The sequence below is a fragment of the Perca fluviatilis genome, chromosome 24 (assembly GCF_010015445.1).
Source record: "Perca fluviatilis chromosome 24, GENO_Pfluv_1.0, whole genome shotgun sequence".
Lineage (NCBI taxonomy): Eukaryota > Metazoa > Chordata > Actinopteri > Perciformes > Percidae > Perca > Perca fluviatilis.
Window position 1 is genome coordinate 2,991,352 of NC_053135.1, and position 24,579 is coordinate 3,015,930.

Here is a 24,579-nt window from a genome sequence, read left to right on the forward strand (position 1 = left end):
GTTCCCAGACGTCACAGACACGTGTCAGGAATTGTAAAATACAAATATTTTGAAAATATAGCCAGAATTCTCCAGACAATCATTGTTCATAATCTAGTAACTATTTGTTATTGATTCATTAAAACTGTTAATTATTCATGTAATACAAAATGCACCCAAATAAAATGTTTTCACAGCTTTTTAAAATAAAGCAAAACAGCTTTGGCATCTGTGTTTAGTAGTTAATGGTATACTCATAGACTCTTAATATTTACAGTCTATGGTTATACTGCTGTACTAAACTAATAAACTATATTATATTTCTATTTTTCTATATTAATACAGACAAGTATCACAGTACATATTATTCACACACTGTTTACATGTATGCTAGACTAATAGACTGCTATTAATCATACTGTGTAATCTTATTTTTCCTCTAAGGATCAATAAAGGCTTATCTTAATGCTGTATGTTTTTACAGTAAGTGTTCTTTGATGACAATAGAAAATGGACTAATTCCAAACCCACACCATCATAAACAAAGTTTTTAGACATCCACTTCCAGCATGCCACTATATGGCCAGGGGCTTGAAAGTGTTTTTAAGAGTAATATTCTTTATAAAAACCTCTCTTTAAACACAAAAACAAAGAGAAGAAACCATAAAAAATGACAAGAAAAAGAAGAGAAGGATAATGTAAGCCACATGACAACAGACCACACAATTTTAAAAATCTGCCTCAAAAGACAAATGAGGAAATAGAAAATGTATAAAGGACAGAACATTATAAAAGAATTGAGTATAGTCACGTGCTTTGGCTGATTCGATTATGCAGCTTTTTTTATCATCTCTTAGACATCAGTCCACAATGCATCCCAATGTCACAGCTCATTGAAAACTTGTGTTGTTCAGCATGATTATGGAAATTCAAAACATGCTGGCCACATGGTGCAGTTGAAAGCTAAATCTATACTTAAACTATTCCTCATGCCCTTTTCTTTTGAGGTTTTCAGTCAACGCCATCCATTGCCTCAATTTTGAATGCTAAAACTACTTAAAATGTATTTGCGTGCAGGTTAAAAATGGCTAAATTCACCTGCCACTTTCACTACTTTACGATCAGAAATGTGCAAAAAAAAGATCATTAAACAAAAGTATGTTGACTGTTTAATTGATATTGCATTATTCATAGACCAGTGACTTTATTTAGATGTTAGAAGTTCAATGATAATTTGGTGTTTTACTCCCAACATTTCAGACGTTGACACCGCACAATCACCATGTCAGGCGCCAGGTTCTTTTTTTTGCATAGCAATTCCTAATAACAACTATGTGAAACCACTTTGACTCCAGAGACCTAACAATATTGCATTTGTGAGGCTCTGATGCCCTGTCCGGTTTAATGCGAACTGCATGTGAGCACCATCTGACAATAGGAGGGGTACTGTAAATGGAACACAGTATTTAAAGCAGTGGATCCACATGAGTTGTCAGAAATAACACAATGAAAAATGCTCAGTCACCATCTGCCAAACATGCTGGCAAGGCTACACATAAAACAGATTGTTTTGCATATGTGGTGCAGTCGGTGCTGGGCAGTGCAAAGATGGATTAACACAGCATTTTGTGTGGATTCCTTAAATAGATGAGCACAAGCTGCCACCTTTGCCAAACTTCTCTTCATTCCTCCATGGAGCGATGATTCAGGGCTTTGTTTATAGATTAATTTTTGGGCATTTTTAGGTCTTTATTTTCACACGAAAGATGAAGACTTAAAAGTGGAGAGAGAGAGGGAATGACATGCAGCAAAGGGGCGCAGGTCTGAATAGAACCCACAGCCGCTGCGTTGATGAGTAAACCTATATACGTGTGCGCCTGCTCTACCAACTGAGCTAAGCCAGGCACAGTTTTCCCATTCTTAATGTCGCAGCAGGTGGTAAAGCACCTTGCTTAACATCACATGTTCACGTGTGTCTGTGTACCAGAAAAAAGCCAATGGACAATATCCAATACATGTCTGTAACTCACTGAGGAATAAGTGTATTTGCACCAAATTTCACATGAAGTTCCACAAATTGCATGCTCACACAAAGGGAATGCTTGATGGTGACTTTACACTGCACCAGAAAGAAAGGGTAGGTTCCCTGAGTCATGTGATGTACAACACTTCATACTGACGGAAAGAATAATCTCAGAATTGGCAAAATCATAAAACTGTCCAGACATTTTTTTGTCTATGTAGGCTTTCTATGTGCCTGCAGAATTAGGATATTTTCTAATGGAGATCTGTTTGACCTATTTGACTTCTTAATCACTTTTGAATCATAGAGTATGATGTCAAAAACACTATCCTGTGTCTTGCAACAGAAATTTTGTAACATCTGAAATGAAAAGTTGTCGGTTGTGAGCTAAATTTCAAGATACAAACCTACACTGTATCCCCAAATCAGGTCCTTTTGAATTGTAGTTCATTTACAATTAAATATACAATTATAATTCATGCAAATAGGACCTTCTTTGTCAAAACTTGAGGAAAAACTCCGGTAATCGGGGCCTCCTTCCCTCTCAGTGTGTATTCTGCACAGTATGCTGTGTTTACTGATCAATGCTGTGTGTCTTCACTTAGATTACTTTGATAGAGTTGGAACAGGAACACGAGGAAATTAATCAAAGTGAAGGGGCACTGACTCCCGGCCCGTGCCAGTCGATATGGCCGCGTGGTTAATTTGCCCCGAGGAGGGCTGTCGTCAGGCAGATGATAAACAGTGTTTGCCCCGTTTTTTAGCCACAAGCGTGCTGCTCACCAAGAAAAATAGTTTCGACCCATGCTCTCTAATTTACAGTGGGGGGTGAGAGGTGGGACATTAATCATCCTTCTGCTGTGGCCCGTCTCTGACAGGCGAGCCACCGTGGGTGGATAGGGTGGAGATATTCGTTTGGTGAGCACACCATGGACTTGGATGCAACTTACTGTTGTAGCTTGTAGGGCGGCACGATATGAGGAAAATATAACATATTCAATAACATTGAATATCGCAATAACGATATTACTTGCAATAAATAAAGAAATTGTGTGTTCTGCTAAAATACAACAAATTGCTTGTTGAAGTCTATACAAATGAAAGGAAATAATTTCCAACATTCTTTTATTGAACTAATTGAAGATTGAATTGAATATAAAAGGCAAAAAGAATGACAGTTCCACTTTAAAGTGCAGTTGTCTACTGATATTTTCTTTCAACTAACACCAAAAAATGTGTCTTTCGCAATATGTCGCAGCCTTTTGCACAAGGGGTTATATAAAAAAAACAATATATTGTGCAGCCTTAGTAGATTGACACTGTGATCTGCAAACTGCACAATGTATTCCACTTTTTGGTTAATGAAAGCATTCACCTTGTTAATGAGAACCAAACATTGACAGTTGCTGTGAAAATTATGAACTTGCACTGAAAACAGTGCTATGTCGCAAAAGTAAAAGGATTTAATTTAGGGAACCTTACGGGCGTCTGTTTTCATGCTTGGCATCAACGCTTTATATGAGGCTGTACCTCAGTGCCAGGCATTAGAGAGCTGGCTCTCATCCAACTGTTCCATCAGCTCTCCATATGGACAACAGGGATTCCAGCACCGTCTTGAAAAAGGAAACACCACAATAGGCGACATTGACCTCCTCTCAATTTGCCCCATCCCCAGATTGAGTGACATCCTTTTAATTGTCTGGCTAAAACAGAGATGGAGCAAGAAATAAAAGAGGATGATGCATCGTGGAGCTATGCCAAGTCCGCTCCTTCCCCCTCTTTCCCAAGGATGGAGTGCTGGAGAATTGAAGGCTTATAATACCAACGAGCTGAGGCTTTGCTCCAGTCATCATTTCCATGCTGCTTTACGCTGATTCCCTAATATCCTTAGCGCCTTGCGTAGGGATAAGCCCATCGTGCCGAAACATGGCTGTCATGCCTATAAACCGTTCACGGCTCTAAAGAATCCATTATGGTTGCTCCACAAACATGGGGACTCAAAGGGCCACTTTGCTCAAGCTCATTTACTCTTTTAAAGCGTATTTATTTACCCATGGCACTGTGAGGGATCTCCAATACGCCCCACAATACATCACAGCAGGATGTAGAAATGGTGTACTTAAGTATAAGTGGTCATTTATACCACAAATCACATCTTTAGTATACTTAGCTGCATTTATGAACCATGTGTTGATCTTGCAGTACACAACATATATAGATGTACTCCTTTATGAATCATCTTTTCATCAGGATACATTATCAAAAGAGGAATTGGGCTTTTCATATGTTTGTAAAAGTTGTAGTTAGTGTTGTCTGTTGTGCACCATTTCCCTGCAGAATGTCTGTCATAAAAAGGAATGGTACTGTTCGCGTCAGTGATTGAGCGTTGTCCTACCTCTGTCAGTTTTTGGAGATCCATCCTCTCTGCGGGTCAGTGAAGAGAAAGACACAAACACTGACAGGGGGTTACATTTCTTCATGAGTCACCCCTTCTGCAAACGTCACAGCTGCTCTAGTGTAAAACACAACATCCACTGATATATGCATAACCTTGGTGCCTTCATGAGGTGAGACGTGCAAATGTGATTTAAAATCTATTTAATGTCATGTCATTCCTGTATCTATTTCTATTCCTATTTATTATTCCCATTTCTATTTCTATTCCCATTTCTATTTGTATTCCTCTTCCTTTTATCGTTCCCATTCCTTTCTTATTGATATTCATTTCCCCATTTGTTATTCCTATTCCCATTTTTACTACTACTCCTTTTTCCATTTTCATACGCATTTCTCTTCCCATTTCTACTCTTATTCCTCTCTCTACTTCCACTTCTTTTACATTGCATTCCTATTTCTTTCCTCATGTCTATTCATAACATCATTCCCATTATTCCAATTTCTATTCCCATTTCCGTTTCAATTCTACTCTTGCTCCAATTCCTGTTCCCATTCTCTTCTTATTCCTACTCCCATTTCCTTTCCTTTTCTTACATTTCATAGATCTACATTCAAATCTATTTTCCCATACCTTTTCCCATTTCCTCTTGCAACTTTGCTGTTATTTTACAAATATTCTGCTACTTTAGTGTAATAATATAGTAATGTTATAATTTCTAATGCTACTATGTTGTTACTATAGTATAGAGTGCTGCCATTACTACTATTAATTCAATAAACAGTAAATGCATATGGAGTAACACTGCAGCACGTGCAGCAGTGTGCTACGGTCCACTGTGCAGTGTCGAGCTAACACCCACAGTTATCTTTGTGTGAGGTAAACCAAGTTATATGCTATGGTTCAGAGCTCTGTCAGGGATTACTCATCCCCCTTCACAAACACACACACACACACACACACACACACACACACACACACACACACACACACACATTTGTAGATTATCAACAAGTATGGCCATTGAGTGGAAATTAATTTGCAAGTGGTAATGGATAGAGACATTTTGCTGAGATGCGTAAAAACAGCTGAACTGCCAGCAATTACCTGCTGGAATCAGCCTTCATCAATATCAGGATAATTACAAAGCACTTCTGGCAGTGCGTGAAATGAATGGAGCGTGCAACAGATTGGGCGGCGGCCATAGATGTCTGCTGATATTAGGCCGCCTCCCCCTCAGAGCGGCTCCACAGGGGAGAATCCTACCTGAACAGACTGGAGCTGCTGCTGCACCAGCAGGTTCACCAGGCAGTCGGAGAGGCTTTTATATTAAACGCAGAAAACAGTCACAACAGAGTTGACTGTGACTAAATCTAATAGACGTGCACAGTCTTGAATAGACTAAAAAAAGGGGGCACAGAATTAGAATAAAATAGAAAAGAAAGACCTTTACCATAGAAAATATTTTAATAACAGAACAGCACACAATGCAGAGAAATGGAATATAATGCAGAGAGCAAAGTGCATGAAGACATAAATAGATTTTAAAGATGAAACAAAAGAACGATCACATGAGAAGGAAAGTGCAGAACAGCTCGACAGCAGAGGATGGAAAGAAATAAAAGAACAGAACAGCAGAGAAAGGAAAAAGTAGAGTAGAGCAGAATAGAACAGGGCAGATGAAAATTTAATCGACTTGAAAATGACAAAAAAGTACAGGGTAGAAAAGAAAACAGTACCAAAGAACATAAGTGCATATAGAATAAAAACAAGGACACAAAAGAAGACAAAGCATAGAATAGAAAACAGAAAAAGCAATTTAAAGTGCTTCAAATTAGCCAAATGAGAAGACATGACATGAATTTAACACAATTTAAATACAAAGTTAACAGAAAAAAAATGCATTTAGGTAAAATAAAATGAATTAAAATACCACAATACAACAATATATAGATATGGTTCAGTCAAAGTATCGTAATAAGTTGACCCATCTTTAAAAGCAGCCGAGAATAACACAAGGCCCATTCAGTAGCTTTTCTGGAGCTTTTGATTGTATCATAAGATCTTCCTCAGCATGTAGAGTTGTCATAGAAATTGTTGTTAAAATTTCCAGTTTGAGCTCTTATGGCTTAAAAGTTAAGGTTTAATTTAGATAGGAAAGTGGCAGAACTTGAGGCAATATGAATATAACCGGGAAGTTGCATCTGTGTGCAGCGTAAATGCAGCGTCACCGGGCTTGGTTCTGATTCAAGGTAAAACTAGCGGACTGCTTCCTAAAGGTCTAAGGGACCTAATGGGTTGATACTCCTCAATCATATATGAACAGAACATAACGGAGTGGAAGGAAATGTCTATTAAATAGGGCAGAACGGCACCCGAGCGATGCTGGTGATCAGAGGGATGGGACTCTGTAAGGTGGTTTTTGAGTAGGGAAGGAGGGGGAGTAAAAGGGAAGGGGTGTTCACGGTGTCGATCCCCGTCTTTCCCAGACTTCACTTCCATCTCTCACATGGAACCACTTTGGTTACCCCCCCCACACACACACCCCTTTTCCCCTTGCCCTCTCTTTTCTGTCCTCTCGGACAGCGAGCTGGAGGCAGTATTGGGTTTCCTCTCCAGCTGAAGGGTTACTTCAGTCCATCTCAGGGATGAAAAGATGACTCTTTCCCTCCCCTTCTTCCATCCGACTCTTTTTTCAGGTGAGAGGCTCGGGGAGGAAGGAAACTATTACACGCGGGGTGAGCCGGGGCCTGGAGACGCAGCTGCCAGCCCTTCCCGGCCCGTCGGGGAGGAAGAGGATCTGGATCCGACGCTGGACGGGGGAGCAACCTGAGATCTCTGGAAATGGCTGGGAATGACCCAAGAAAAACTTCCGCCGCCGCCCCTCCGCCATCCTCGTCTGGTCCTGTCCTGTCCCAAAGTGTTTCCCATAATGGTCTCAGTCTGCAGAGGCAGCAGGGGATCCCTAAAGGCCCACAGACTCAAACAAGCATGTGTGAAAGCATGAATACACAGAAACCACCCATGGGAACAGGCACATATTCACTTTCCCTGCAGTAATTAAGTTCTGTGGTTATACCGCATATAAGTTAATCAATTAGAAGCTTATATTGTAAAGCAGGGATGGAGGTCTATGGTAATCTGTCCAGCGGTGTCTGTGACTTCCTCAAATTCCTGTTTTGGCTTCACAGACACCTACAGGTTTGCAGAAGAATGATGGAAACCAGGCACAGCTGTTGGGCTTGTGGTGGAGGGAGATTTGCATATCTGGGTGGATTTTTTAAATGCCGGGCTGGATCTAAAAAGTCAGGGAAATTCCATCGTTCAGAGAACGTTTTCATATTGTTCCCATTTCATCTGGACAGACGCTTGGAGCGAGCTCTCGCATGCAGTCGCACATCAATCACTGGCTTATTACAAAGAGGGAGTTTGCGGAAAATAATGCTTTTTATCTGAGGAACGGGACTGTATGATTGCTGCTTGTTTGACCTCGTGCAGGCATGTTAGGCAGTTTGACGACATCTACAACCCATTGTTTTGTCAGCAATTTGTTGTTCTCTATACGCTGCATTGTAGCATACTTAGAAGGGAATCTTCTTCCTGTGCTACTGAAGGAAAAAAGGGTGTTCACTGGCTTTTGGAGAAAGTGGTTGCATTCAAAACTAAACCACAAAAGTCTTGGCAGTCTGTTGCAACATAGATTGGTAAAAATGTAACTATTTTAGATGAGCAAAGGAGTCTAATAACAACAGTAGCAGTTGCTGTTTTCTTCTAATTATGCACAATGACAAACTGCCTACGCATTTTGTGCATTTTAAGGGCAGTGAATAAGATGCATTATATGTAAACTAAATAATAAGCATTTTATGATAGACCTATTTAAGTGGACGTGGACTGTACCTCGCCAGGTGACAAATTGCTGGAGTGATTGAACCGAGGGACTAGTTGCTGGGTTAATATCTCCCATTGATCTTTTCATTGATCATTTGCCCCCCACTAATGACTGCGACTGGACTGATTTTAAATAATATGTCTCGCTTGTAACCTGACATCAGAGGAGGAGATGAGGGTGGGAGTATGAGCATTTCTTGGAGAAGGAAACCGCTGAGAGAAATCAGCTTGAAAGGCCAGAGGAAATTGAGACAATATTAAAAAGAAAAAGGTTCAATCTGCAAGTTTTTTTTTCCACCCCTGCTGATCAGAAGGGCTGCAGACTACCGCTGGGCTCCTTAACATCTGGTTGGGCAATTTACTCTGACGACTGGAAAGGTTAAACCACTAAAATCTAATATTTGCCTAGAGGGGGTCAAGGCACTGCAATTACAAGGTACAATCGGCAGGGCTAATCAGCTAGTAGCGCGTACCAGGGGCTCGGCTGGGCAAATAAGCCCTGATCAGAAGCACTGTTCTCTGCCTCTTCTGTTTACTTATTAAACCCTGTTCTCATGTTCAAGGGCCCCACTGCAGCCTCTGGCCCCATACACCCCCAAGGCACAGGGGAGTAAATTTAGCTCCTGACGCTTTTTAAATGGGGCCGTGCCAATTGGCTAGAAAGTAGCCCCCGTGTTAATCAGTATCTGCGGCCTTTGTTGCGAAATGATCTCAAATTACTTTCCTCCAATCTGGCAGGCATTAACACCTTGGGAAGGAATGGGATAGGTAGGGATTTGTACCGAAAAAACGAAAAAAGAGGAAAAAAATGAGAAAAATGTGATGTGAGCTTCGTTTCACAGGCCACAAGGCCGACGGATGTGTGTGTGTCTGTGTGTTCCACAGTGCTGTTTACATGATTGCTCTTTGACACACATATCCTAATTGACTGAGTATCAAGTGCAGGATTAGTGTATAATATATCAGAACTGTCTGGCGCGCAACACTTTTGAACAAGGCTCGGGGAACAATTACTGGTAATTAAATATGTGCCAGTTACTGGAAAAGATAATTATGTCCTTGGTGTATAACACCAATTAATTACTTTTATTTCAGCGAGCAAAGCTTTTAAACGGCAGCGGAAGCCATTCGAATGGCGCCCATGTTTGAGTGCAAGCAACCTCCGTGTTTGCTAATGTGTAAGTCGTGTTCTGACGCTCGCAGAGATGAGCATCCAGGCGCCGCACGTTAACTTGTTTAAATCAGGCATTTGCTGAGACGCTGAGGTTTATTGTGGTAAGAAGGGGGAAGGTGCTGCGGATGCGGTTGTAGTTTTTAAAACAACCATGAGAAAGTGACAGTGGCTGCAAACATGCTCTGCCAAGGCTCCACTCATAGCATTTTTACCTCTCCATCCTTAGGCATTAAACATTGACATAATAGGTGGAATGAAAAAAAAAAAAAGAGACTTCTCTGGGGAGGCAGAGCTCAACTCTCTCTTGCTAAGAGGATTGGTCAGATTGGATATAGAGCCTAGGAGGAATCATGAGCGCTCCGTATATCCTCACACCTTCTCCTTCTGTACTTACAACACCTCGCCACACCGAGATAGCAGCACAAGATTTGCTGTAAACCTCTCCTTCCCCCCTATACATCATAACAAACACCCTGCTTTTATTCACATATCAAAGTGTTTTTTTTTTTTAAGAATCGCAGAGGTGAAAATGTACGGATTAGCAAGTGATCTCATTTCGGGCACCCGCGTCTAATGTCTAACTTGGAAATACCTGTGGCCGATCATTAGTAATCTATTAAATCCACGGGCCTAGAAATGGTTACACTGCAAACCCCTCTGAGCCAAACGTGGCTGATGTTGCTTTTCCAAGCCCCCTCTCGCTTTGGTTAATGAGATACAGAGTCAGACGACCCGATGCGTGCTCTCCCTTCCTTCACCTCACTCTCCTTCTCTCTCTTTTCTCTCTGGCGCTGCAGCACACGCTACAGTCATTTTTTTTATCTGCCAGCTCGCTCTCGACTCCTGCACCAACAGCTTAATCCACGCCGTCTCCTCCAACAATCAGTCTGTCAGGACTGTATGGCTATGTGTGTGTGTGTATGCTGATGCTAATGAGAGAATGTACTTGTTTTTCATGTCTTTCTTTTTCTTTTGCTCAAGTTTTGATGTGTACGTGCAAGTGTACGGTGTGTCTCTAAGCCTAAATGTACATGCAGTATGCCCACGTGCATGCCAATGTGTGTTTGAAGGGGTACCTCTCTAAATGACATTGTGGGGACTTGCTTTCCATTTGTGCACAAACACCAGGTCCCCACAGGGTCAACCATTACATTTCAGGGTTAAGACACGATCGGTGTCCCAATTCCATGAATGTACACTAATCTTTATAGTATCCTGTTTATGCAGGTAGTGTGCAAGAAATAAATTACTGTTTTACACTGAATGGAAATAATGCAATGCGTGCACGGTCTGGCGGCAATGAAATTCCACAAGTAAAAGCCCAATGGTTGTTATGCTTTCTGAGATATTTCTGTCCCATCAAAATTGTGAGTGTGAGTAAAACTTCTATTTCTGTGTGCACTGCTTTTAGGTACAATCAACAGTACAGCTTGTAGTTTGCATGCTGAAGATTTTTTAAGTAGGTATCCCTAATTATTTCACCTTGCCAGTGTGAACATACTGCATACTCAAAAGCTGCTTAGATGTAGTATGGAATTGGGACACATCTCTGGCTTTAGGTTAAGGTTAGGGTTAGGCTGGGGGTAGGCATGTAGTGGTTATGGTTAGGGTAAATCTCTAGGGAAGTAATGTAAAAGAGTGCAATGTGCTTGTATCTGTTTGATCATGCATGTAAGTGAACACATGTGATCCCCCCCAAAAAAAGTCTTTTTTGTATTTTTGAGCCAAAAAGTGACTCTGTTGATATGCAAATAAAAACCACAACACCATATGTGTTTGTATCCTGCACTGTGGGTATGTACGAATGTGCAAGTATATGGCGTGTGTTTCTTAGCCAAAATACACACGTTGCACACTTGTGAATGTGTATGTGAATGTATTGTACAGCATGTGTCTTTGCAGGGGTACTTTTATTAATCGTAGGGACAAAACTCTGTTCACACATAATGGTGGCTCATTGTCCCTTTAGGGACAAAAAGTCACTACGATGTCCTTCTAAATGAATAAAACAAGTTTGTGTACGAGTCTCTTCATGATCATGAGCAAATGCAGGTGATATTTTTCACGTCTTTCTTGTACAGTATGTGTGTGCCTTAATGCTGGTGTGAAAATAAGGCCACAATTTAAAATGGATGGGTGTATTCTGGGATTCGTGTAAGTCTGTTTCTAAGCCAAAATGCATATTTTGCTTACATTATATGCATTTGTGGATGTGTGTTATGTGTGTGTGTGTGTGTGTGTGTGTGTGTGCTTGCTCTCTGGAGGGGCCCCGTGTGTGTCACGACGGGCCCGGCTCCCACTGGATCTAAGCAGTATTGACAAACCCATCAGAGCTGGTGATGCATTGGGCTCCCTGCGCACCCTCCCGCCCTCAGCGGCGCTGCGGGGCTGTGCTGACATGCTGTCACCTTGGTAACTGCTGCCAGAGCGAACGGCCTGCTGGGATAGCTGACCCGAACTGCTGGCCGGACGGCAGGAGATGTCACCGGCGGACCCCTGAGGACCAACGACCCCTGCTTCTGTCCCCGACCATCGATCCGTCTGCTGTTGAGATCCGTCACCACCCGGGACGCTCCCTGGTATAGGACAGGGTACACACACACACACACACACACACACACACACACACACACACACAGACAGACAGACAGAAGAAGACAAAATCCACTCAGACAGGCATTAATGTAGAATCATATTCACACATGTACTTGTAAACACACATATATGCTTTATTGTATCGAAGGAACTCTCCCAGAAAGCCAAAAAAAGATTGTTTTATCGGTTAGGTGATAAAATGTCAGTGTCCTGAAATCCAACTCGACAGCAAAATGCCATAAAAGTCCCCAAAAGCATTTCCTCAAAGCCTAAACTGTATCTGCCTCAGACTCTATCTCTGCTGAAGAAAGACGTCCAGAAAAGTCCTGGCGCGTCTTTGTAGAAATGCTTCTTCTTTTCTACTTTTTCGAGGTTACCAAGTCATTCCTTGGCAACTTCTGAATCCCTCTCTGTGTACGATCGTTCTCAGAGCCAACACAAGCGGTTGTTGGCACGGGCCCATCGGCGGCTGAGGGCGTCAGTCTCTCCACGAATGTTGGGAGTTCTTTGAAACGCTGACCAGCTTTTTGACACGAGGCTTTGGAAGCAGCCGAGCTCTCGCTGCGAGATGCGGGACCCGGCTGGATGCAGGGATCAAATTCTTGGGGGAGAGGGACTATGGGTAGGGACCAAGAAGTTTTACATCACAGGCTGCATTTACTATCACGAGGCAATGTGTTCGATGAGAACTTTACAGACACATGCCACTAGGTCCCGGGAAGGGGAATGTTTTATATAATGCATTTTTTTGCACTGCATTTCTAGAGAAAATGTTGCACCCGCTCTATCAAACTCGGATTATGATAGCATCAGCACCAACAAAGTGGCCTTTACTCACAATAATCCTCAAACTGCATTAGGTCTTATGTACAATGCTTTCCAAAACACATGTGCTCTGACAGAAAAGCTGTCTCTCGTGTCACACGAATAAACAACAAGAGTAAATGTGAAAGATCACTAACTAGCTTCCTGGTTCCCATGGCAACCAATAAAGCAGGGCCAGCCGTCTTTTGTGGGGATTATCAGCACGGGTGAAGCAACCCGGCGGATTGACTGGCTGAAACAAGATATACCATGTGTGTGTGTGTGTGTGTGTGTGTGTGTGTGTGTTTGTGTGAAGACTGAATAAAACATGCTCAGACAGAAACTGAAGCATTACACAACAGTCCGCAGGCAACCAGTGAAGGTGGAAACATGACTTCAGAAATAGTGAGAATTGTGACTCTGTCCTAGGAAAGCCATAAAGGAACACTGAGTCCTCAGTCTGAAGAATGCTAAATCCCCACATGTAGCGATAGGCTACATGATTTTTCCCTGGACAGCTACAGTGAGTATAGTTTGTGTAGAATAGCCTAACTAATGTTATGGAGGCTTCTTTAACGCACATACTGTATGTACATATACAAGAACAACATGGCAGGACTTGACCTCACTTCATTTGCATGTCGTTCCCTGAGCCATGAAACACCTGTTCTTCTTTACGTGTATGGTTTTTCTAACTTTGTTTCAGATAGATAGATAGGTAGAGATAGATAGCAATAGATAGAGATAGATGGATAGATATATACTGTAGATAGATATAGATAAATAGATATAAAAATAGAGATAGATAGATGTAGATATATAGATAGATAAAGTGATACTGTATCTAAAGTATCATATATATATATATATATATATATATATATATATATATATATATATATATAGATAGATAGATAGATAGATAGATAATGTTTATATGATGTGTTTTAAAAAGGAAAAAGCACAGAAATCAGAATGTATCTTAACAGAATATAAAATTGCAAAAAGAAAGAAAGTAAAATTGCCTGTCCAGCATAATTTAAAAGAAACAGAGATATGCTCAAAAGCCCATGTGAGCCAGAGGCTACAGAGGACAATGCTATAAAATGACTTCCCAAAATGCAACATATCATCACCAACCTGTGAAAACCCTGCACTTCTAAAAGTTGTGATCTTAAATTCGTCACATAAATTGATATGATTGAAGTGGGTTTTCTTTCGCTTCTTCAGTTTGAAGGACACATTAAAAAAATAAATAAATAAAACACACACACACACACACACACACACACACACACACACACACAGAATCATCTGAAATGTCACAATTTGGACACAGTGAAAAGTGGAAACCGTGGGGAACAACAACTGGAATAAAAGAAGATATAAAAATACGCAAGACATGCTATTGATCCACTTGGTTGGAAGTAGAAAAAGTTGGAACTCTAATATTGTCTGCATTGTTTAACCCAACGGTAAACAATGCACTTTCAAACGATAGCAAACAGACTTAGCTATTTCCATTCAGGACTGAATATGTTTTAAATGTCTGCATACAGACCCTTAGAGTGGCCAACACTCTGTGCAGAATTAAAAATTTAAATATTACCGATCCAAACTACATCAACATGCCATCTTCAAATCCCAAGTCAAAACTCACCTTTTAAGAGCTGCTTGTTAATGTTTGATTAATGTGTGTATTTTAGTGTGTGCATTTTCGTGGCATGTGTATTTCCTTTTTAAAAACTCTGCAAAGTGTCTCTGAGTGTTACAAAAAGCGCTATATAAATAAAAAGCATCATTGGTAATATTATTATTAACTTAGATTAAAGCAGCTGATTCCAGTGGAGATAAAGGACAGGAGAGGTTGGCTGGTGGAGTCGGTTAACCGGCCACTGGGTGGCGCTGTAAGGTCAGGGAAGCGCTACTCCTGTGCGTTTCATCAAACAAGGAGGGGGAAGAAGTCTGGATTATGGCAGTATTTTATTGTGGAAATAATATTAATGCAATCATTAAGGGATTATTGTTTTAAAGCGTTTTGAAAATAATTGAAAACTACATGAATACGCTGCTTTAAATGCGTTTACTGAAGCGATTCCTTTATTAAAGCTGCTTTCTTTTCTGCCACATACTGCAACAAACAAATACTAAACTGTGTCCTGTTCCTTTGTGAGAAGGCGAAGATTTCTGTGAGCAGGAAATAAAGCCAATGTCGCCCCACTAACACTGATGCTGTACTATAGAGATGTATTAGCCTACAGTCAGTGGCTCAGTGTGGCCCTGCTTATTACTGCTGCTGCACCTTTTTCCACCAAATCTGTCTTGAAGACGGATTTCAACACGACTGAGTTCAATTAGAAACCGAGCTAAACCACTCACAATCTGCTGAGAAAACACAGATAAGTACATGTAGGCTACCTGATTTATTTATTTTATTCTAAGTTTGTATTTATTCGTGGGTCAGTGTGCCGTGATCAGCGTCGATCACGGCACACTGACCCAGCCAGGATTATTTCTCCAAAAAACTTCCCGTATAGAACTTTAGAATAAAAACGTATACACTTATAATACTACATGCTTGTGTGTGTGTGTGTGTGTGTGTGTTTGAGGGGTGCTAATAAAGTACAGTATAGTATTCACTATGTACTAAGAGTAAAGTATATAAAACAAACAAAGTGAGAAAGTTCCAAAAAGGAATAGTATAGCAATATTATAAGTTTACAGAGACATTGTGTATTACTGTGTAATAATTAAGGTAATATTAGTTTACTAAAACACAGCAATTGGCGTATAACAGTACAGTTATATGGAAATTGTGAATGTTATATATGTTATGAGTTTATAGAGGCATTTATGAGTGTTACAGTGTAGATAATAGTACTTTTACTTAAACGCACTTATCGGAATGATGGGGAAAATATTAGATTGTTATTAGCTATTATAAGAATATTGTGAATATTATAGGAAAATGATCGGGTTTATAAACGGCGTAAAGTCACTACAAAGTAAAAACAACATTATGAGAACAATGTTATAAACAATATAGGACTATTATAGGGGTCCTCATCTTAAAGGGATTTAAGTTGAAAGGTTTATTGTCACTTGACTTTAAATAGGCCTGTCTAAGTAGACAATGATCGACGTTTAAGAAGAAGACTGTCAAGTTATGAAAGTGTAAATGAAATCTAATAACTCATGTTGTTGAATTAAAGGCGTTAAATCCGCATTTGGACGGAGGGGAGAGGGAGGAAAAGAAAGCTCCAGCAGGCTTTATGTGCTTTTGGAAAATGCAGACAGGCAGATGAGATACTGGAGCATATTCTACCTCTGTGTGGCTGAGCCCCCCCCCTCCTCTACCTATCCATCCCGCTGCTCACAAAACCATGACCTTCACAATTTATAGAGAGGAAACCCCCGAGAGTCACGTCATATTTTATAACGTCCTCCTCTTCTTCTTCTTCTTCTGATGCCACCAAACGACTCGAGATCATTTACATGTAGGCTTGTGATGTAGTTGGTTCTTCAAATACTGTACTTAATCATTATTTGTTATATTCTGTGTCCCGTAATGCAATTCTGTCTTCTATATTTATATATAAGCCTGCATAATAATAATAATAATAATAATAATATATAATTCTAATTAGGCCTATACATTACAGGTTAAACACAATAATAGCCCATGGATGTGTCTATAGGCCCCAACACGCCTCAACTGAATGTGTTGACCGAAATAGAAATGCAAAAAAATAATATTAACTCAATTGAAATCAAATGAAATACAGACCTACATGAACCCAATAGACACGCTTATTTCTCATCCGTGTGTTGCTGCCGTTTAGGATCTAAAGAAAAATTAAATAAAAATAATAATAATAAAGTGAAGCAGACTTTTGCATCGCAGCCACATTGCTTCCAGGATGACAACACCACAAATAAGGGACGGATCGAAGAAATAAAGCCACCATACTTACTGTAAAGTAACAGTACTAATAATGATCAAAAGTCAGCAGTCACAAGCAGACAGAAGGATAGCTTTCTGAGCGGCTTTTCTGCAGCGGAGAGAAATCCGTGGAAGAGGAAGGCTCCCTGCGGAGAACAGCTCGGAATAATCCATATTCATGCGCTCGACACGTGGAGTAAATACAGTATGAGAGCAGGGGAACCATTGTGTACATGAACCTTTCCACCAGGTTAGACGGAGCCTGTATTAGCCTTTTTTGAAATGACACACATATCACCATTGCAAGTGGAGAGCAACTGAGTGTGTGATACAGTAAAAGCGTACATTACTTTATTTTATAGGCCCACCTCAACAGTATACACACCCTGTGTTTAAGTTGGTTTAATCGTCTGAAAAGCCACATATACACATACTAATTATTATTAAACATGTGTAGGATATATATATATATATATATATAAGTAAAAAGTGAACTTAAGTGTGTGTTATAAAGGCAAATGCAACTCTGAAGGTGATAATAAAACATAGGGCATCCTATTTACGCATAAAACATATCTACAAAACAATATCTAAGTGTAATATTTAAATAGCCTACACTTAAGTATGGGCCACTATATGTAAAGTGTAATGGACTTATATTGTTTTTAATTATGAGACTATTATTTGTTTAGGCGGATATATTAAGTGTTAGAGAATATATTTAAGTCTTGTTTTAAAGAGCAGAGTGATGTGACAACGAGCAGCTTTAATTAGCGCGGCGAGCCTGTTGGGCCACTGGCGTCCTAAATCAATAGCCACACACACACACACACACACACACACACACACACACACACACACACACACACACACACACACACACACACGCACGCACGCGCGCACGCACGCAGCCACCACGGTTTTGAAGACCCATGAAAAAAGGCAATGCTGTTGAAGAATAGGCGGACCAAAACCCATTAGGAGATTTTTAAACTCTTTTTGTGTCGCCTTTTGGTAAAAATCTCTCACTACATTTGGGATATTTCTGCACGAGCCGTGCAAGCCGTTTGGCTTCTCAGAGAGCTTATATTTTACGGGATCCACACGCGTGAACGCGCAGGTCCGCTGTGGGATTTGTTGGGATAGTAGTGAGGAACCTCAAGTGTCCCTCTCTCGTGCTGTCGGGCAGCTAGCAGGCTTATGTTAGCACCTCATGTCACTTTGCATTGGGTATTTTTTTAAATATTTTTAATTAAAAAAAATATATATATATATATTATTATTATTATTTTTTTTTTTTTTTACAGAGGAGCACCAGAAGTGCATGCATAATGAGCACAGGTATAGGAACACGAGGCTAAAGTGGAGCCTCACTGCACACATGCTTTTATTTTTTAAAGGCTTGTGTTTCTATCAGCATGTGCTACATATTATTGATATTATAATAAAAAAACAGACCAATCCTGTGTTGTTTTGAATAGACTCATAATAAGTCTTTTTCTTTAACGTTTTTGAAACGTCTTTGCAAATGCCATCAACACGTTTGTGTACTGTATACATTGCGTTTGAAAATATAAAGTTTGGAGCACATATAGCGCGTCTCTGCTGCCACTTCTGCTAATGGAGACAAAGAAAAATGATGCCCACTTCTCTATATCATTGAATTCAGTTGCTAAGCAACTAGTATGGGAAATCATCCGCGAAATTCAAATCCTGCAGCGAGAAGACACGTTTTGTGAGTTTTGCTGAATAGGCGAGCAAGACAACTCAAGAAAGAAAAAAAAAAAAAAAAAAAAAGTTTGGAAGACAGGAACACATTTTGCCTCTCGCAGCCGTGACGAAAAATAGTCCTGTTGTTAAAAAACAAAATAACAAAGCCAAAGTGTTGTTATATCGAATACAATAATGTCACACATGCGCATTATCAGCCCCTTTAGGAATATTATTTTTTTTTCCTGCATCTGTCCCGCAAAAAAAGCCCCGCACTAAGCCTGTCAACAATCCAGATATTAATCTGCACCGCTCCGACTTGTCAAACAGCACTTTGATGCTCAGTAAAGTGTGCTGGAGACAGACCCAATCAATAAGCTCTCTCTGTGACCCAGTGCCCCGCATCCTAACACAACATGTCAGCTACCTGCACAACACACCTGGATGTCCTGGAGCTTACATCAACCTGGATGCATGATGTGGTGAAGCATTTGCATTCATACGCTTGCAAAAAAAAATAAATAAAAAAAAAAAAATTGCAGCAATAAATTCAATTTTGCTATTTCAATGAGTGTAAATCAATTTGGCAGATTATACTGTACGTACAGTTGACTTTTTGTTGCACTGACAAGCGCATGAATCAGGCTATTAATTATGTTTATCAGTATTATGGGATGCAGGGTCTGGACTATATAAGCTGCAACGTAAATGTTACATAACATGCAGTCAGGACATTAGGAACTCTATATACTTTCACTCCCACAATATGGACGTCATCCGTTTTTGAATTTCTCGAGGAATTTCTCGATTTGCACGCTCTTTTTTTTTTCTTTTTTTAACACAACATATACATTGGTGCCTGTTTTTCCAGCCTGCAGCCTGAGGTTAAGGTTCATGCTTTTTGCCCAAGGCCTCAAGAGGCAGCAGATGTAAACAAACAGGGAGCCATTGTGCAGGCCTGCAACTGACCGCGATGCTCCATTGAAATGGTAGTACACAGTTATGGGATGATAACAACGCTGGTGGACATTTATTTAAGCTGAGCCAATAACCTATGAGCTCTCAATACCGTGAATGCTATATTAATACGCCAAATTATATGTGTGTATTTTTTTTATATTTTCGTAAATACAAAAAACAAATATTAAAAGGTTGAGTATTTTCATGTTTCTCTCTACAAAGTGTCTTTGTTCTGCATTATTATTCTAACGGAGGTTATTATTAGCTCGCAGCTTCATCTGGGACTAAATAGTCCACCATTTTCTTCATTAGCTTGTGCAGGCAGAAAATAGCACACAAAGTAATTCCCCTTTCAAAAAAGAAATAAAAAAGGAAATAACAGCCCAACAGACCTTAAGAATTTCAATCTCAAAACACAAGGTGATTGCATTTCATTCTAACAAATTTATTGTGTCTCAATCAGCTCGTACGGAACCACTACTGAAATTAAATTACAATCAAATGATCACATCAAAATATACCCTTATTACCTAACAACGTCAGCTTATGATGATTTGTGCTCCTTTAGAAACGATAATACAAAATTAAAAACAAATAAGGGCAACAACAGAAATATAAGAAAGAAATGAAGATAAAACAAGGAAAAGGGAAAACATCTTACACAAGTTCCTGGGTATAGGGGTTGGGGAAATAAATTACCGTTTGGAATAATTCATATGTATTCCGAATAAAATATTAAAACAAGTCATTCTGATGAAAAATATAAAGTAAATAACTCCGATCAGTATCTGATCTAGTGTTCTATATTGCCGGCTTTACACAGTTTTTGTTTATTAAAACCTACCAAAGAATACTGCTTAGAAAGGGCAGCAATAATAGTATATCCACAGCACCCACTCAGTCACACTTGGCAACAGATTTTTTTTTCTCAAATAAGTGCAGCTGAAGTCTTTTCAAATGTCTTATGCTGTATTTGTTGGAGAGGCAAAAATAAAAGAGGAAAGATCCACTCACGGTGTCAAAGTCCATTAAATAATAATAAAAAAAAAGAAGGTGATCTTTGAGATCATGGAGACGAGACTGTCCTGGTCCTGGTTGTCTTTCTTTCTGGGCCTCAAGATGCCCCCCCCCCAAAAAAAAAAAAAACCTTAATCCTCCGTGTGTGTCAATGAAACCATGCAGTCCACCCTCAGACAAAACCCCCCAAAAATGCTGTAAATCACGATGGAAGCTTCGTGGATGTCACTCTTGTTCATATTGTTGCAGTTTCTCCCCTCTTGTCATTGTTATAGGCATGGGGGGAGCAGGGAAGGCGGTTCAGTCCCATTTCTAAATATACAAAATGCCTGCTCCTTTGTTTTCTTCAATCAAACACAAGATAATGATGGGGGGGAATATTTTTGAAGGGGGGGAGGGGGGGGAGAGAAAAAAAGAATAAAAACAATACTTGGTTTTCCTCTTGGTGGTTGTTTTTAATGCGCCAAAATTACCTGGTGGAATGAACTTGTAGTTGTCACCCTCTGGTCGCTCGCTTCACTTGCATCTTTTAAGTAATCTACTAAAAAATGCCCCTGAAAGAAAAAAGCAGAAGGAACCTTTTAGGTTAAGACATTTCAGGGCCTGGAAGAAGGTTAACGGTGCGATTTCTTTTTCTGAGGGGGTTGGGAGGAAGAAGGGGAAGTTTTTTTTCTCTCTCTCTCTCTTTCTGTTTGTTTTTTTCTCTGGTGAAAAATAGATAACACATTTGCAGTCTCATTCATATTCCCTCACAATCACAGTATCAAAAAAAATTGGCTATCTTGGCGATAGTCTGTATGCTTTTTTTTTTTAATCAGTCTAATTTCATATAAAATATTCTCGTGTGCTGTTCTATGTTTCACTGAACATTCTTTTGCAGTCCATGGAGGGGGGCGGTGTTTCTGCACTCACATTGCCGACCTGAGAGTACACATCCTCCGGCGTCTGCGCCACTCCTGGGGGCGTCATCCGTTTTTCCTTCTGTCTCCTATTGCAAAACCACACTCTAACCACCTCTTTCTCCAGCTGCAAGTTGTCCGCCAGGCTGGTGATCTCCTGGGCCGAAGGTTTGGGGCATTTTAGGAAGTGGCTCTCCAAAGCCCCTTTGACGCTCACTTCGATGGATGTGCGCTTCTTTCGCTTCCTCCCCTGCGCCGCGATCTTGTCGATGCTGGTGGGGCTGCCAGTGGACGAGTCGGCCTCCTCGAGCCACTTGTTCAACAAAGGCTTGAGCTTGCACATGTTCTTGAAGCTGAGCTGCAGAGCCTCGAATCTGCAAATGGTCGTCTGAGAGAAAACGTTCCCGTACAGGGTGCCCAAAGCCAAGCCGACGTCCGCCTGCGTAAAGCCCAGTTTGATCCTCCGCTGCTTGAACTGCTTGGCGAACTGCTCCAGGTCGTCCGAGGTCGGCGTGTCGTCGTCCGAGTGCGGGTCGTGGCTGCTGACGCCGCCGTGGTGCTGGTGATGCTGATGCTGGTGGTGATGGTGGTGGTGGTGGCTGCCGTGGTCCAGATCCGGGGTGTCCCCCCTCACCAAGCCCGGGTGCACCAGGCTCTGGCTCCCAGGACTCAGCATCCCGTTCACAGTGAACCCCCCCGGCTGGGAGTAGAGCAGCGACTGTTGCTGCTGCTGTCCCCCGGATATGGAGTTAATGTGCGCCGCAGTCGTGCTCCCCCAAGCGCCGGCGTGAGTCTGATGGGGAGCTAAGTGAGGGGGCCTGTGGTGCAGCGCGGTGCCCGTGTGCAGATCGTCTCTGCCGGGGTTTTTCACGTCCTGCTGCTGCGGGCTGCCCGTCATCCCGACGGGACTCGACGACCAGGGGGAACCGGCCTCCGCTGCAGCCACCGCGGCTGCTGCTGCGGCCGCTGCGGCGTGCGGGAGGGATGTCACCCACTGGTGGGCATGGCTCAGCATGTGTCCCCCGTTGCTCGCTGCCATTGCGCCTTGCATAAAGTCACTCTGTACCATCTTGACTGAGGGGTCTCCCCTGTAGACCCCAGACCCCGAGGTAACCGCAGCACTGCCCGGCTGCATGCCACCACCTCCAGAGTCAGAGTGCACGAGGGAGCCGGACGATAAGATGCTATTGCTGGGGAGATAAGGATTGGAAGCCGCGGTGGCCATTCCGTCAACCCTTATGAATATGTTTGTGGATAACCCCCCTCCCTTCTTACAGTCACTTCTTTCGAGCAGGCAAATTGTATCTCATGAATTATTCAAACTTTAAAAGTATGAGTAGGTTTTTGGCAATACCATCGACGCGCGTAAAAACGCAACAAAAAAAAGCTTTAAAAACGGTGGCAGAAAACTGAATAAAATCCGCATGTATTTACAACATTCTAGTTCAAACAGTTGTGCATGGAAGTCGGCGAATACAATTCCAGGTTTTCAAAAGCCCTTTGGAACCATGTGCAGTCCGTTTAGAAAGTTTTGCACTGGGATGAAATTGTGAGCATTAAAAATTCAAATATAGAGGAAAAAAGCGGTGTCCCATACAAACTTTTGGTGCACGCAAAAAACAAAAAGCCTTGCAAATTCTCCACAATGTACAAAGTCCCAGTTAATGTCCCCTTTGGATGTGAAAAACATTAGCAGAGTGTCCTTGGTTCTTTTGTAATTCAGTCGCCGAGATTTCTCCCTCGCTTTATTCTTTTCTCTGTCTTCTTTTATAGCACTGTAGAGCCTCTCTCTTTGTTCTGTTTTGATGTATATAAACCTGCCAAACCGCAAACTCCCGATGAAGTACAATCCAGTATAACAGTGTACGGCGCTGCCTGCGAGCCTCTTCTCTCATTCGTTCTCTCTCTCCTCTTCTCTCTCTAAATCTCTCTCTCTCTCTTCTCCCTCCCTGACAGGCCGTGTAGTCCCGCCCCCTTCCAAGCCCGACGACGCGCGGATGTTTACCCCGTGCGTCCCCGTTGATTGGCTACCCGGGGTGTGATTGGCAAGTCTCGCCAGCCCTTGCTCCGGGCGCACGAGCCCTCCTTCCGGCTGTTCCAATTGGCTGATTTTTAATTGCAGTCCAAACAAAACAGGGAACACAAGTTGGTAGTAAATAGTAGCGAGGCATTAGTGCACAAACAGCGGTGAAGGGGTCAATCAAAAAGGGCGATAAAGTGTGACCTCTAGTTTGTTGTGATCATCAGAAGTCAAACCAGCATCATGAGAGGCTTTTCTTTTTTCCAGAACAGCTTCAATATATGCTTTCTTCTATATTTATATGAAGGACACACCTGTTTGAGAGTATACATTCTAATATAAGCGCCTGTTAATACTATTTAGATATTAAAATATATGGATAAACTGCATTTAAGTAGTTTTATCTTCTGTTATTGTTACAAACACACATCCTGGACTAATGCAAGGCTCGAGTGTATTCAAAACCTGCACGCGCATTTGACACTATAAGATCTATTGGTAACGATTATAATTGTCTGGTAGCCTGACCTGGTTGTGTAATAGAATAAGGCATCCCTACTGCCACGGTTAGGGGTCTAATTCCCTCTGGGCCACCCGTGAAAAATACAGAAAAGTATAACAAAAAATGAAAAAAAAAAATTGACTAAATGGTACATGCTTTATCGTGTTATGTTACATGTAGATGAGGAGCACTGGTGTGTTAATAAAGTAAGATTAGCAATTCAAAACGGTTTGGAGAAATGTACCAGCTCAGGTTAATTGTTTATGAGCATATAAGTAAAAAAAAAAGAATGTCTTTCAGAAAACCATGACGCTGCACCCTAAACCTCAAAGCAGCACGTAAACATGTAAAGCACAACACAGAGAGGAAGTGTGATGATTTGAAGGCACTGCAGCCCCTGAGCCAGTGCAGCTCTGCGCCTCGGCTCCTCAGGAGTTAACGCGCAAAGGTTGCGGAGAGGCTTCCATGCGGAAACGCCGCGCACAGGCAACCTCACTGAAGCACAGGGAAAGAGAAAGTGGCAACCAAAACAAGGGCAAATTGAGCAGTCCTTGGGGGATGTGTGCGTGCAGGGTGGCTTAAGAAAAAAAAAAAGGAGAGAAAAAAATCGAGAGATGTAGCCCTTAAAACGCGCACCATCCCTCAAGATGACCACAACCCGCGGAAT

At 41.3% G+C, this 24,579-nt stretch overlaps 1 protein-coding gene across 10 annotated transcripts in view; it reads right to left on the minus strand.

Moving 5' to 3' along the window:
* Positions 1-11,355: 11,355 nt before the first annotated feature.
* Positions 11,356-24,579, minus strand: part of pou3f3b (POU class 3 homeobox 3b) — a 184,433-nt gene continuing 171,209 nt past the window's right edge. For 4 of the 10 annotated variants that reach the window (XR_005638405.1, XR_005638401.1, XR_005638397.1 and 1 more), the window contains one exon: positions 11,356-12,038. Coding sequence is in view for 1 of the 10 variants with exons in the window: in XM_039793297.1 (XP_039649231.1) it covers positions 20,947-21,045; positions 21,404-22,615 (1,311 nt within the window). In the remaining 9 variants the exon portion in view is untranslated. Of the gene's footprint in view, positions 12,039-19,895; positions 21,046-21,403; positions 23,309-24,579 lie in introns of those variants that run through there. The other 6 variants (XR_005638399.1, XR_005638394.1, XR_005638398.1 and 3 more) reach the window with 3 other exon arrangements.